Here is a 12,090-nt window from a genome sequence, read left to right on the forward strand (position 1 = left end):
AGTGAACGAAAGGGCGGTAAGTAGTACAAGAGGCTTGAGAAACGCCCATAATCCAAAATCAACAGCTGCATATGCACGCTGCACTCCAAGACAAAAAGATCGAGATCCGACAAAGAAACAGCCCGGAACCAGGGACAGTGAGAGGGCTTCACTAGCTCCTGAACAGACATCCGACAAGGGACTATCCAAGTAGCCATCCAAATAGACAATAAAAGACATAAGAACGAAAATCACAATAACCCAGCCGCCACCAAATCTCTCTCCAACCTCGCCTCCTCCTGCAACCTCCCCAGCGCCCTCGCCTCCCCCGCATCCATCTCCCTCGCCGCTTGTGCACCCACCTCGCGCTCCCTCACAAGAATAGCCGCCATCCTCCTCTGGATCCGCTCCTGCTCGTCGTCCATCCTCGCCATGGTCTCGGACCGAGATTGACGATGCCGGGTGTTCAGGGGGATGCCAAAGACTTCTTCGAGGTTGCGACGGAGGAGAAGATCATGGGAGACGTCTTCGGGGGTGGGTTGGGCTTGTGATGTGGAGGACTGGGTCGAGGAAGCGTTGCGCGAGGCGAGGATGGAGCGTTCGTAGCGTTTAACGCGGACGAAGCCGATGATTGATATCAGGAGGAGGAACCAACCTGATGTGCAGTCGAAGATCCGCTTAGCTCGGTGCACATAAGAAAGGTCAGCATAGGAACGTACCTAAAGCCATCAAGACGAACGCGACCCATTTCCGGCCTGCCAATGCAGTACTGGTCTGGTCATCGTTATAATCATACGTCTCGTTTGTGAAGTGCAACCCAGGCAACCCTTCCCATCCCATCGTCGAAGTCGGCGTCGTTTCATCCATACCGCCCGTATTCCCGTCCTGCCAATCCCCCGCACGGTCTCCGTCCCCTCCACCGTCCTGTCCCCTTTGACTGTCATCACCCCCTCCGAGTCCGATGCCGAACCCTCCATCAACAGCACCGTTCGCCGACCATTTGCTCGCCTCGAAACCCCATTCGATCAACGTCAACGCTAATCCCATTTGTGAGCCGTATCTCCCCGCGTGCGTTGAAGACAACAGATAGGTGAGTAGGAAACCTGGAAGGTGGAAGAACCATGATACGGCGGTGGTCGCGAAGAAGAAGAGGACAGTGCCTGCGGGGAGTTCATCTATGAGGATGGTTGAAGAAAGGTCGCCTGAAGGTGCGTGAACGGTGTTTTCCCAATACGCCGGAGTAGCATCGAGTTGAGCAGCTGCATACGACTGTTTGACGAGTCGGGTGCATCATGATATGAGCATGATGAAATCCGTCGATCGACAGACCAGGAGCAACGTACCGGGGGAGCCAAAGCCTGTACTACCTCGGGCACCATATGAATATCACCGTTCTCCATCCTAACCGCAATAGGGCCTCCAGGCTTGGCCGACACATTCGCGAACACACCATCATTCTCTATCCCACCGCCTCTCAGTCCTCCTCTCACTTGTGCGCCAGCCACACCCCCTTCCTCATCGCTCGGCAGACGCTGATATTTTGATGGAATCAACTTGCCGAAAATCGACAATGGACGTAGTGCTCTGGAGATAGATGAGATAGCGGAAGACCGAGGAGTAGGTCTCACGACGGTCGTAGGGATGTATCCGTTCGAGTTTCCAATACCGTTCGAAGGAAGAGCAAGGGATGTGGGTGGAGGGGGAGAGCCGGGAGGAGGTCTAGCCCATTCGTAGTCTCGTTCAAAGTCGTAGGCTCCTATTCCGGTGTGAGAGGGCGCGGGGACGTCGCTATCGGATCCGCTGTGGTGTTGGGTAGTTAATGGAGTTGACTCATGGTCGTTGTCATGACCGTCGTCATCGTCGTCGAAGGCATCGTCCATCTCGCGTTCGGCGTCACCGGGAGCTGAGCGTGGGTTTGGGAGAGGGGCATACTGTGCTGGCGACATCAGCCTTCAGACGAGACCAAGAGGGCGAGTGTTCCGGCTAAGACAGCGAAGTGTATGTATAGGTATCGCAATGGGTATACAGAGAGCACTGCGTTTGTTCAAGCAGGAAAAGACAGAAGGGTTGGCGAACGACTGTGTAAGGGGGAGAAGACAGATGTGAGAACGCTGACGCCGTCAAATCAGAGATGATGGCTTGAAAGCGCCAGTGGCTTGAAACACTGGCTTACCAACAAAACGACGTCGACAAAGAATAAAATTGGCTAGAGAGGCGTTGAGAAACAGGAAAGCGTGGAGAGCGTCGTCGTCGACCTCGACGACGCGGCGACGGTTCGTGCTGAAAGAGTCCCAGCCAAGTCCTAGTCTAGTCCAGGCACAGGTTTCCCCGGACCCCACGCCACCGCGTTTCATGTGCGATTGTGGCCCATTCACGAGCGCCTTCGAATTCAGGTGAACAACAAGGGAATCTCGAGAGTCTGTAAAGGATTTATGGAAAATATGCACTACAGTCCGGTACAAGTACAAGGAGATGTTCGAGCATGCTGTCATTCAACCAGGTGTATTAGCATATTAAAGTGCATCCCCAAGGGGCATGTGCCAGAACTTGGTGCCTTCATAACCATCTTTAGCGTACAGCGTGCTACACAGAACGACGATACTCAGGTTCATATTGTCCGCGGCAGGATGTGGAATGCAGGTAGAAGTAGTCCTATGAGAATTTAGGACACCGGGGTCTTGAATTTATCGCAATACGATGAAGAGGTTCGTACGACATCAAATGAACATCCAAATGATCAGTAAAAAGTTCACTCGGATGTGTGGAATCACAAAAGCCTCACCTTAACCGTATTCACGGGATAGGTAACTCGAAAGACGCTGTTCTTTTGAGAGCCTGGCAGAGTGGCATGTCGCTCTGATGTTGCAGGTATTTGAACTTTCGTATCTTATCATGCACGTTGCTTACTACCTATATTTAGGATATTATCAATCTTCGGAAGCGTGGATGGCAGCCGTAGATCAAGCAGAGGTTCACGTATGAACAGACCCGGGATGAATGACTTTTAAACCCGGAGAGAGAACAACTTGCTGGTGCCGCCGCCACACAATCTTCCTGTCCGCGTTTTTACCGGTACTCCGTCTGCCTTTCCTCATTAAATTCATTCTACATTCCATTGTACTGGATAAAGAGGATAGCAATATATGAATCCAAAGTAATAATACGATGAGCTCCACCCGCCACCCAGTTTTCATTTCAAAGTGCGCGCCACAGACGCGTCCTTACCACGCTCCCACGCGTCCTTCGTGTCTCACCCCCGATTGTGTACCTGCTCTTGTCCTTCCCCCACTCATCGACCTTGATGTTTTTCGATCCCTGACCTGACCTATCCTCTAATATCTAGCCTGAATATGTGCAAACACACAAACCCCACTCTTGTCGACCTACCTGTAGAGATCGTCAGTCGCGATGAATCTTCAAACGCTAGTGTGCCAGAGGTCATAACCCATGAAGTACGATTTGGCATCCCTCTGCAGGACCAAAGACGTATCTGGATACTCGAGAATTTATTGAATGAGAGCGTTCATTCGGTAAGTACTGTACTCATATTCATTGACTTCTAAGAGGACGGGGAGTTGTCGCGCCACACGATAGTTCGTATTTGTGTGGCGCGGCATACCCTGCGGCGTCCGTGTTCTTTCTTCAGCCTTTTATTCCGTTGAAATGTAGTTGTGCTCATATAACTCTCAAACACAGGTCCTCGACATCGGATGCGGCGAAGGCGATCTCATGAGTTGTCTCTGCAACCCCGCGCCATACCTCCCCAACCCACCTGCGCCACCTGTCCCTCCTCCGTCCTCTTCACCGCGACCGTCAACTCTCACGCACGAAGCTGAACCTGAACCAGAGAAATTCATCCATATCCACAAGCTACAAGGTCTCGATATATCCCATGAATGCCTCGAATGGACGATCCGATCCACCGCGCCACCTCCGCCCAGCCTCCCTGCCTCCCCATCTCCTTCACCGTTCATTCACCTCTCTCCGGACAAGGACCTGGAAGCATCGCCAGAGCAGAATCATGTCGGTGCGCCCTCGGAGCATACTCACAGTTCACCTTCTCCCCACGAGGACAATGAACCAAAGCGAAGGAGAAAGCGGAGAAAGGAACGGGACTGGTCCTGGCGACCTCGCTGGGAAGAACTCGAAGTGAAGATCTGGGAAGGCGGCCTGCAGACCTCGAACGAAGAATTCGTCGGTGTGGAATGTATCGTCGCGACAGAAGTGTACGTGCTCTCCTCTCAACCCCCCTCCCTTCTTTCTTCATCATCCTCATCCATTATGATTACGCTGTGGGTGGGAAATTGTTATTGAACGCATTGTCTGGTTGGTTCGCTGGTGTTGTGTGTAGTATCGAACACCTCCCACCGTCCATCTTCCCCGCATTCGCACCCGTGCTCCTAGGAAAATATCATCCCCGCATCTTACTCATGACAACCCCCAACTACTCCTTCAACGAACTCTTTCGTCCTCCTCTTCCTCCTCTTCCTTCCCCTTCCCCTTCCCTGCCTTCCACCACCGGCGCCGGCGCCGGCGACACGTGGGGTTATGCCGACCCGACCGACCGCACCACACGCCGATTCCGCCACGACGACCATAAATTCGAGTGGACGCCGCGTGAGTGTCGGGAGTGGGCTGTTGCCGTGGGTGCGGAATGGGGGTATGAAGTCAGTGTGGGCGGGGTTGGGAGGGCGAATGAGAGGGATCCGTGGGGGAGGGATTTGCGTGCGTCTGCGGATGGGGAGGGAAAGGGGGAGGAGGATGGGGATAAGGTTTGGGGGACGCAGGTCGTGAGATTTAGGAGGATGGATGGGGAGGTGAGTGGCGATGAAGGCAGTGAAAAGGGTTGGGAGAGGAAGAGGGAGGAGAGGTATGAGCGATGGAAAATGTGCAACAAGGCAAGGACGGAAGTCGAACCGGATATGAAAGAACATGAACTACTCGCGACACATCATTACGCCAAACATTCCCGCGCGGGCAAGCCTTCCTCCTTAGCAGAAGTGGCAGGTATAGTTCGAGAATATATGAGGGAAGCGGGTATGAAGGAGATGTCAATGCATTCTCTGTGGATGGAAGAGGAAGTTGCAGAGGCGTGCGGCGGTTGGATTGAGGTATTGATATATGCCGTTCATGAAAGCAGGGAGGTCTTCGAGGTTCGGAAGGGTGGAGACGATGACAAAAGGGTGAATCGTAGAGAAGACGTGGACAGAGGAAGGGTCGTGAGGAGGGAGGATTGGGTCGTTATTTTGCTTGAGGATCTGCCAATTATGGACGAGGTAGATAGGCAGAAAGAGGATGAGTCAGAAGCAGAGACATCGGACGAGGACGAGGATGAAGATGAGAGACAGTACGGCAGAGAGTATTCTAGTAGTGATGTGGTCTGGGGAGGAGAGGACTCGGAAGAGACAACCGTGGTCGGTGACGCCACTGTGGACAGTGTATGGGGGTGGGGTACGAGTGAAGGTGGATGGGGCGGCGAAGGTGGCGGGTGGGGTGACACGAAGGAATGGGGAAATGCGGAAGCATGGAGTTCGGTCGAACCACTGCAGGAGAATCGTAGCTAGGGATTAGTAATAGTATTGAGTGTTGAATGCTTGACGATCGAGCGGTCAGCCGAGAGAGACCTGCAATTCTTGCGACGATGTTGTTCGGATATCCTTCTCGGGTGAACTGGTGACCGGCATCTGAGAAAATCATGTCATCTTTACCGTCCTTGTTGCGGCGACGATGTCAGAGTCATCGAGAGAGAAAGTTGTCCGTTAATTAGAAAGCAATATATGCATGCGTAGTACAAAAAGACCTGCATCCATGAGATGCACCATCAGACAGACGTTACTTCAGAAGCAGAACTTACGATGGGGCGTACCAAATATGAGTCCCGACCCGTCCATCTCCACCTAGCCGTGGAAGTACAGAGAGCCTCGAAACCGCCCACCATCCACCATATCTGCAAGCATGAGAGAAAAAGATGAGACGTCGGAGAGCGCGAGCTCATTCCGCGTTTGCGAGGTTCTTGCGCGGTACTGGGAGAATGCGACCGTATCATTAACCATTGCTTCCACGACAAATGAAGGACGAGAAACATACCCATCAAAGGATGAAGTTGCGCCAGGTATGCGATAGCCCACATGAGATACAAGCAAGCCAGCGTGAGCATCACACTCGTGCGGACCAGTCTAACAGGGTAGCGAAAGCAAGTCAGTATTCCTCAAACAAACAAGACCCAACCGACTAACACTTGTTGTGGTCCCTTGGGTGTAAAGAACCATGTCACGGCCATGAGACCGAGCGCAATAACGAGAACGAGGAGAACTGGAAATGAGGAGGCCATCGTCGTCGTTGTGCGGCTCGATGGCGCACTCAGGCTCGGTTCAAGGTGAGTAGATTACTAAGCGATATTAGCGCCCGTCTTCACGCGACGTGTGGCGCTCAGTGGCGCTTACTCTGAGTCCGAGTTTAGTGGCTTCTTTAGCATCCTCTTGAAAGCATCCTCTTGTCTTGCTTCTCGATGTACTTAGCTCAGTTTTGCATCACACCTCTACCATCTGTCCCATAAGTAAATACGAGGCATTTCTTTGGACAAAATCCTACTTGGTTGCTCATTCCTGCTCTGTAACAGGCTGTGAGCCTGTGACTCGTCTCGACCCGTGTCATTTGCCACAATGCCTAGAAAGTTCCATTCACTTAACTAGCCTGTGATAAGGTGTACACCCTAACACAGCGATCGATTTGCGACCTCGTTAATTCTAGAAAAATGACTATGGCTTAGTGAACATGGCCAATGCAGGCGAGAGGAGACCCAGTATATCTGCACGGGCGGGTCCTTCATCGGTCGCTTTGCAAGCTTGCGCAAGCTACGGGTTTATTTTTCGAAGATGAGTCGGTCCTTCTGGGCTCCTGAGTAATTTTCCGCCAGAACAAAGCTGGGTGGCGTGGGATGTCTAATTCGAGGTACTTTGTTCTCTATTGTCTCCCTTTATGCGAAGAGCCGTAGAATGCTGTGCGCGCTTATCGATAGTCATATATATACTAAGGGCACCTTGACACGCCCAATCAATCTTCTCCCACCAAGCCCGCTCCCATCAAGCCCGCACCCAAGCTAGACATGAATACCCTGTTATCCCTTCTTCCTTCTCTGGCTTCATTCACGAACCCTCCTTCTACAGATAATGCTCGCCAAGACATCGCCACTCAACAGCAAGACTCGGCGCCCGAACCTGTCGTGGATGTTGTTGACGAAAGGGTCAATGCTCTCCTCGGCAACCTTAACATGGGCAACTTCGACATAATTTCTAACGAAATCGTCAACTGGGCAAACAAATCCGAGAACGAGCGGGATGGCTGCACGCTCATCCAGGTCCTTCGGATCGTCTACGAGAAGGCGCTCGATGCCTCTTCGCCCGCGATATACGCCAAACTCTGTCGCAAGATGATGGAAAATATCAGCGACAAGGTTCAAGACGACGGACTCAGGGGTCGAGACGGCAAGTCGATTGCTGGTGGGCAGTTATTCCGCAGGTACCTCCTTAATCGTGTCCAGGAAGATTTCGAGCGTTGCTGGGTGTTGAAGAGGGTCGGTGCTGCCGCTTCCCGTTTCCAACAATCGGAGAATACCGGCACCGTGCAGGACGGCGCCATGGGAGGTGTGGAGGACCCGTGTTCGCTAAACTATTACGCTCCGGAGACGGTGGAGAAGAGAGGTCTTGGTTTGGTCAGACTCATGGGCGAACTCTTCAAACTGCAGATGATCACGGAGCGTATCATGCACGAGTGTATACGACAGTTGATCAAGGACGGTGAAGAGCTGGGGATCGAGAGTTTTTGTGGGTTGATGCATAACGCTGGCCAGATCTTGGACTCTAAGCCGATGCGCCTATGGATGGATGTATACTTCAATAACATGAAGCAATTGGCATTGGATCCGAAGACAGAACCGCGGGTAGTCAGTATGGTGAAGGTGCGTTGTAGATTTTCGCCATCTGAGCCGTCAATATGCTGAGCTTTCGTTCTAGGATGTCATCAAACTTCGCAAGCGTGGATGGAAATCTGCGCCGCCGCTACTGGTCCGGTACTATGATCCTTTGTTAGATTAGCATGGTTGTGAGTGACTCGTTCAGCTTTCTTAACGCATTTCTTTCCATCACCTTGTTCTTATTATGTCGCCACCTCGAATTCCCCCCATCACATTTCCTGATAGTCGATCTGACTTTCTATATTTTTCAGCTAGTGCCCATCACGCAGCCGATAGAGCAGACTCCATACCATCTCGCGAACTCCCAGAGTCTCAGTTCATGCTCTTACTCTTGTCATCATCTATATACGATTCTATGTGGTCTTAGGTTACAGTTCCACTGTGAAATAGAAGGCAAACCACGTACAGCCGTTTGTAAAGGAGCTTGCCATCGCGCGACAAGATCCAAAGCACCTGCCCAAGGTTTGTATTCGCTGATTCCTCTAGTGAGATGAAGTCCTGTTTTTCTTCAACAACTCTACGCTTCGCACCCTCCTCGCGACCTTGCGCAAAAGGCTAAGAATGAACGATCGGAGAAGCGAATAAAATTGAAGATAAAAGAGAAGCCTCAGACAGTACATGGCAGCAAAGCTTCCGGGACCGACGCTGGCTCTTCGAGTGACTAGTGCTGAAAGACACTGGTGAAGGTAGGCCACGGAGAGTAAGACATGTCCAAGTCACAGAGTGATTCCCGAGAATGCGAGTACCAGCCAGTTGAACACTGGCTACTCTGCTTGCAGGAAACTAATTCACCGCGGCCCTGCATTTGTGGCGAGAACGAAAAACGCCGCCGAGATGTCCCTCAGGCAAGCAAGCTCAGAGTAACACTTGTTATGGTTTTTTCAAAACCATGTTACAGTGTGTCACAGCTATGAGACCGAGTGCGATGATGAGAAGGAGAAGAACAGGAAGTGACGAGGCTATCATCGTCGTTGTGTGGCCAGTAGTACGCTCGGTTCGAGAGGGTGGGTAGATGACTAAGCAATATAAGCGCCCTTCCTGACGCGTGTGGCGCTTGCGCCGTCAATCAACGTCAACCACCGCGTCCTCCTCCCAACGTTCAACGTCGACAGGCATGATGAACTCTGCAACCACAACGATGGCGAGCACATCCTCGAAGATCAACGGAAACGGCGTACACTCAACGTCTTCGACTGCCATGACGATCAACAACAAGGTGTGTCTGAATCTCCGCGACCATCCCTGCGCCTCTCATTCATGGCATGCCTCTTCATCACTTCTAGCGCAAACTACAGGATGCCATCCAAAGTCTCGACGATGCTGTAAATCCACGCGCAGATACTGATCGTTTGAACCCCCCCAAACGACAGCACATGATGCATTCTTTCTACTCCACCCTCGCCAAATACGGCGTCAACAAGGCCAAGCAGCCACAGCCGTCAGTCTCACTTCGTCCTTACATCTCAAGAACACCTATATATCACGTTCGCCCGAATTATCTAGATCTTTCTCCAATGGAGACTACCCCGTCGTCGACCCCGCCATGGCACCCCAACTGGCCAAATTACTCGCCCGTTCCCGAACCGCACAATCCAACCCCTCTAAACTCCCATACTTATTCTCTTCAACAACCTCAAATTCATCTACCCCTACTATCCTGCCTGCATCCAACCCAAATGCGAAATACAGACCGTCGTCAATTACCTCATTCCTCGCCCGTCTGGGAACGTTCAAGCTGTCAACGTATTCGAATAAGCCACAAGTCATCGATGCGGTGGCGGCAAGTAAATGTGGGTGGATAAATGAAGGGAAGGATAGGTTAGTTTGTGGAGTCTGTGGAGTCGGCTGGGTTGTGGCAGGTAGGGAAGGAATGAACAGGGATGCTGGTATGTCCTTTCGCCCTTGTTGGTAGTGTGGCGTTCGGGTCTGCCAGCGAGGCTAACCTCCTTGATAATGCCGTTGTTGTATAACAGCGAATACCCTGGTAGAGAAGCAGAGGATACAGCTGGTAGAAATGCACAAAGAAGGATGTCCGTGGAGGACGAGACAGTGTGATCGTACGTTTTCACTATGCCCATTGTGGCCCAATTCATCACCATGGTCTAATACGCATACACTTGTATTCTAGCCGATATCTATCGTATCCCAGTGTCTTCGCCGGCCGCCATGGCAAGAGACATCAAACTCAAAGCCATCGCCCTCGACGCCGTTCTGCACGGTGTCGAAGTCAAACATCCTCTTGTCCGTCTTTCCTCCTTCCACTTCCCCAAGGTCAACCCGTACCAATTCGATACTGAACATATATCTGCTTTCTGGTAGACAACAAATCAAGTTAAAGCCTTCAAGAAGACGCTTTCTTCTGTACAACTTTCACAGTTACCCCCAGCTTTCGCGTCCGGTCCTGACGCTCACACGCATGATGACTCTACTGCTTCACAACCACAATCAACACAGTCATCACACCCACCGAACGACCCCTCCCTCTCAGCCCTTGTCACCGCCCTCTTCGGCTGGTCCCTCGCTCCTCCCCCACCTCCCACACCCCCAAGCCATTCCCGGACAACCTCCTTCTCCCGTGCCCCATCCCTCCCTGCCTCTCGCTCCCGTGCCTCCTCCGTCTCCCGCTCCATCCCCTCCACACCCACACCCGTGCGCAAACCCTATGTCTCCCTCTTCAGAACTCCCAAAAACGGGAACGGGACCAAGAACGCGGACGGCTCTTCGTCCCCCGAACCTGATGCCAATGGGTCACAGCCCTCTTCGCCAGGATTCGTCCCTCCACCGAGCCCTACGCCCTCAGTTCCATCCCTTTCGAGAGTCAACTCAAGACTATCGCTGTCGACTCCCAGGAGGGCCGAGAGTCCTGCGCGCTCGGTTTTCGGTTCCAATTCGAGGGATAGGGATAGTTCGTCCTCGTCCTCGTCACCCTTGTTGCAATGTACGTTATGTCATCGACGGATCGGGCTCTGGGCTATCGGGTCCTCCGGGAGGATAGAAGGAAACAGTCGCGCGTCCACGCCTAGTCCGTCGTTCGCGTCAGTGTCGACATCAGCACCACCGGGCATCACGATGCCCTCCACGCCCGGACCTTCCTCAGGCTCAATGGGGCCCCCGATGTCGACAGCGGCGGGGACGATGGGACCGAGACAACTTGATCTATTGAAGGAGCATAGGCCGTATTGTCCTTATGTTGTGAAATCGACCGTCGTTCCTTCGTTGCCGCTGCCCGTTCCTCCCCAGACCACTACTACTGCTACGCAAAATGGGGACAAAGACAAAGTGGGAGAGGGAGAGGGACGTTCGAACTCTACGGGTGCGGCGGGGACGGCGGCAGGGGCGGTGGAGGGGTGGAAGGCGGTGTTGATGATTGTGTTGAGGTATAGGATGGAGGCGAGGAGGAGGGAGGGGCTGATTAGGGCTGTGGACAGGAAGATGGGTGTTCATGGTGTTGACGGTGTCAACGGCAACGGCAATGTTGCCGGGGCTAACGGGGCCCAGGACACGTCAGTGAATGGGGAGGAGAGGACGGGTGGACCACTGGATGTTGATGTTGACGAGATGGAAGAGAGTATGGAGGATGATCCGGTAGAGGCTATGATGAGAGGTGTGAAGTCGAAAGGGGTGAGTCTTTCGAATTCGGTCTGCCCTCTGCCTTAATTCTTTCCGAGTCGCCTCTTCGATAGTCGATCAATGGTACTAAATTCTCCGTGATTTATCGGTTTACAGGGCAAGGACTTGCTCAAATACGTGAAGGGCCTGCTGGGATGAGAGACAAGCATCGTTTCGACCCATTTTTCCTCCCCTCATTTCTTGTGCTTTGGTATCTATCGGCAGGCAGCGTCAAATCCTCATCATCATTCGCTCTCACTGAAAGTTCCACCATTGTTCCCCCATCCCCATCTACTGCCATCAATTCGATACCTCACTATCATCCATTTCTTGCTCCGCTCATCTTTGCTGTATAATATACTCAGAAGTCACCCTTGACCTTTCCGGGATAGAACTCCAACGAAGGTGCCTACATCGATTCGATCACTTTCGGCTCCCTATGTACGACGCAGAGAACGCCGGCGACGAACGCTTTGAACGTACCAGTCTCGACATGCCTGTATACATACTAGTACTCTAGAACCGGCCAA

General features: G+C 52.5%; 5 protein-coding genes across 5 annotated transcripts; 3 read left to right on the forward strand and 2 right to left on the reverse strand.

Annotated features, from left to right (window-relative positions):
- Positions 1-230: 230 nt before the first annotated feature.
- Positions 231-1,925, reverse strand: STEHIDRAFT_128233 (uncharacterized protein; the record flags this gene model as incomplete). Its single annotated transcript, XM_007299990.1, has 3 exons — positions 231-634; positions 699-1,248; positions 1,323-1,925. 3 exons carry the CDS (start codon positions 1,923-1,925, stop codon positions 231-233), a joined length of 1,557 nt encoding a protein of 518 aa, XP_007300052.1.
- Positions 1,926-3,329: 1,404 nt separating this feature from the next.
- Positions 3,330-5,543, forward strand: STEHIDRAFT_137050 (uncharacterized protein; the record flags this gene model as incomplete). The annotated part of the gene is made up of 3 exons (XM_007299991.1): positions 3,330-3,509; positions 3,676-4,205; positions 4,331-5,543. 3 exons carry the CDS (start codon positions 3,330-3,332, stop codon positions 5,541-5,543), a joined length of 1,923 nt encoding a protein of 640 aa, XP_007300053.1.
- A 427-nt stretch (positions 5,544-5,970) lies between these two features.
- On the reverse strand, positions 5,971-6,310 carry STEHIDRAFT_128234 (uncharacterized protein; the record flags this gene model as incomplete). The annotated part of the gene is made up of 3 exons (XM_007299992.1): positions 5,971-6,002; positions 6,067-6,155; positions 6,216-6,310. The coding sequence occupies 3 exons, from the start codon at positions 6,308-6,310 to the stop codon at positions 5,971-5,973; spliced, it is 216 nt and encodes a 71-aa protein (XP_007300054.1).
- Positions 6,311-7,249: 939 nt separating this feature from the next.
- Positions 7,250-8,072, forward strand: STEHIDRAFT_128235 (ARM repeat-containing protein; the record flags this gene model as incomplete). The annotated part of the gene is made up of 2 exons (XM_007299993.1): positions 7,250-7,936; positions 7,992-8,072. The coding sequence occupies 2 exons, from the start codon at positions 7,250-7,252 to the stop codon at positions 8,070-8,072; spliced, it is 768 nt and encodes a 255-aa protein (XP_007300055.1).
- Positions 8,073-9,089: 1,017 nt separating this feature from the next.
- STEHIDRAFT_165644 (zf-C3HC-domain-containing protein) lies at positions 9,090-11,967 on the forward strand (the record flags this gene model as incomplete). Its single annotated transcript, XM_007299994.1, has 7 exons — positions 9,090-9,167; positions 9,235-9,389; positions 9,455-9,837; positions 9,925-10,008; positions 10,080-10,192; positions 10,271-11,572; positions 11,678-11,967. The coding sequence occupies 7 exons, from the start codon at positions 9,090-9,092 to the stop codon at positions 11,717-11,719; spliced, it is 2,157 nt and encodes a 718-aa protein (XP_007300056.1). The 3' UTR covers positions 11,720-11,967.
- Between the last annotated feature and the right edge of the window lie 123 nt (positions 11,968-12,090).

Source organism: Stereum hirsutum (assembly GCF_000264905.1).
Source record: "Stereum hirsutum FP-91666 SS1 unplaced genomic scaffold STEHIscaffold_2, whole genome shotgun sequence".
Lineage (NCBI taxonomy): Eukaryota > Fungi > Basidiomycota > Agaricomycetes > Russulales > Stereaceae > Stereum > Stereum hirsutum.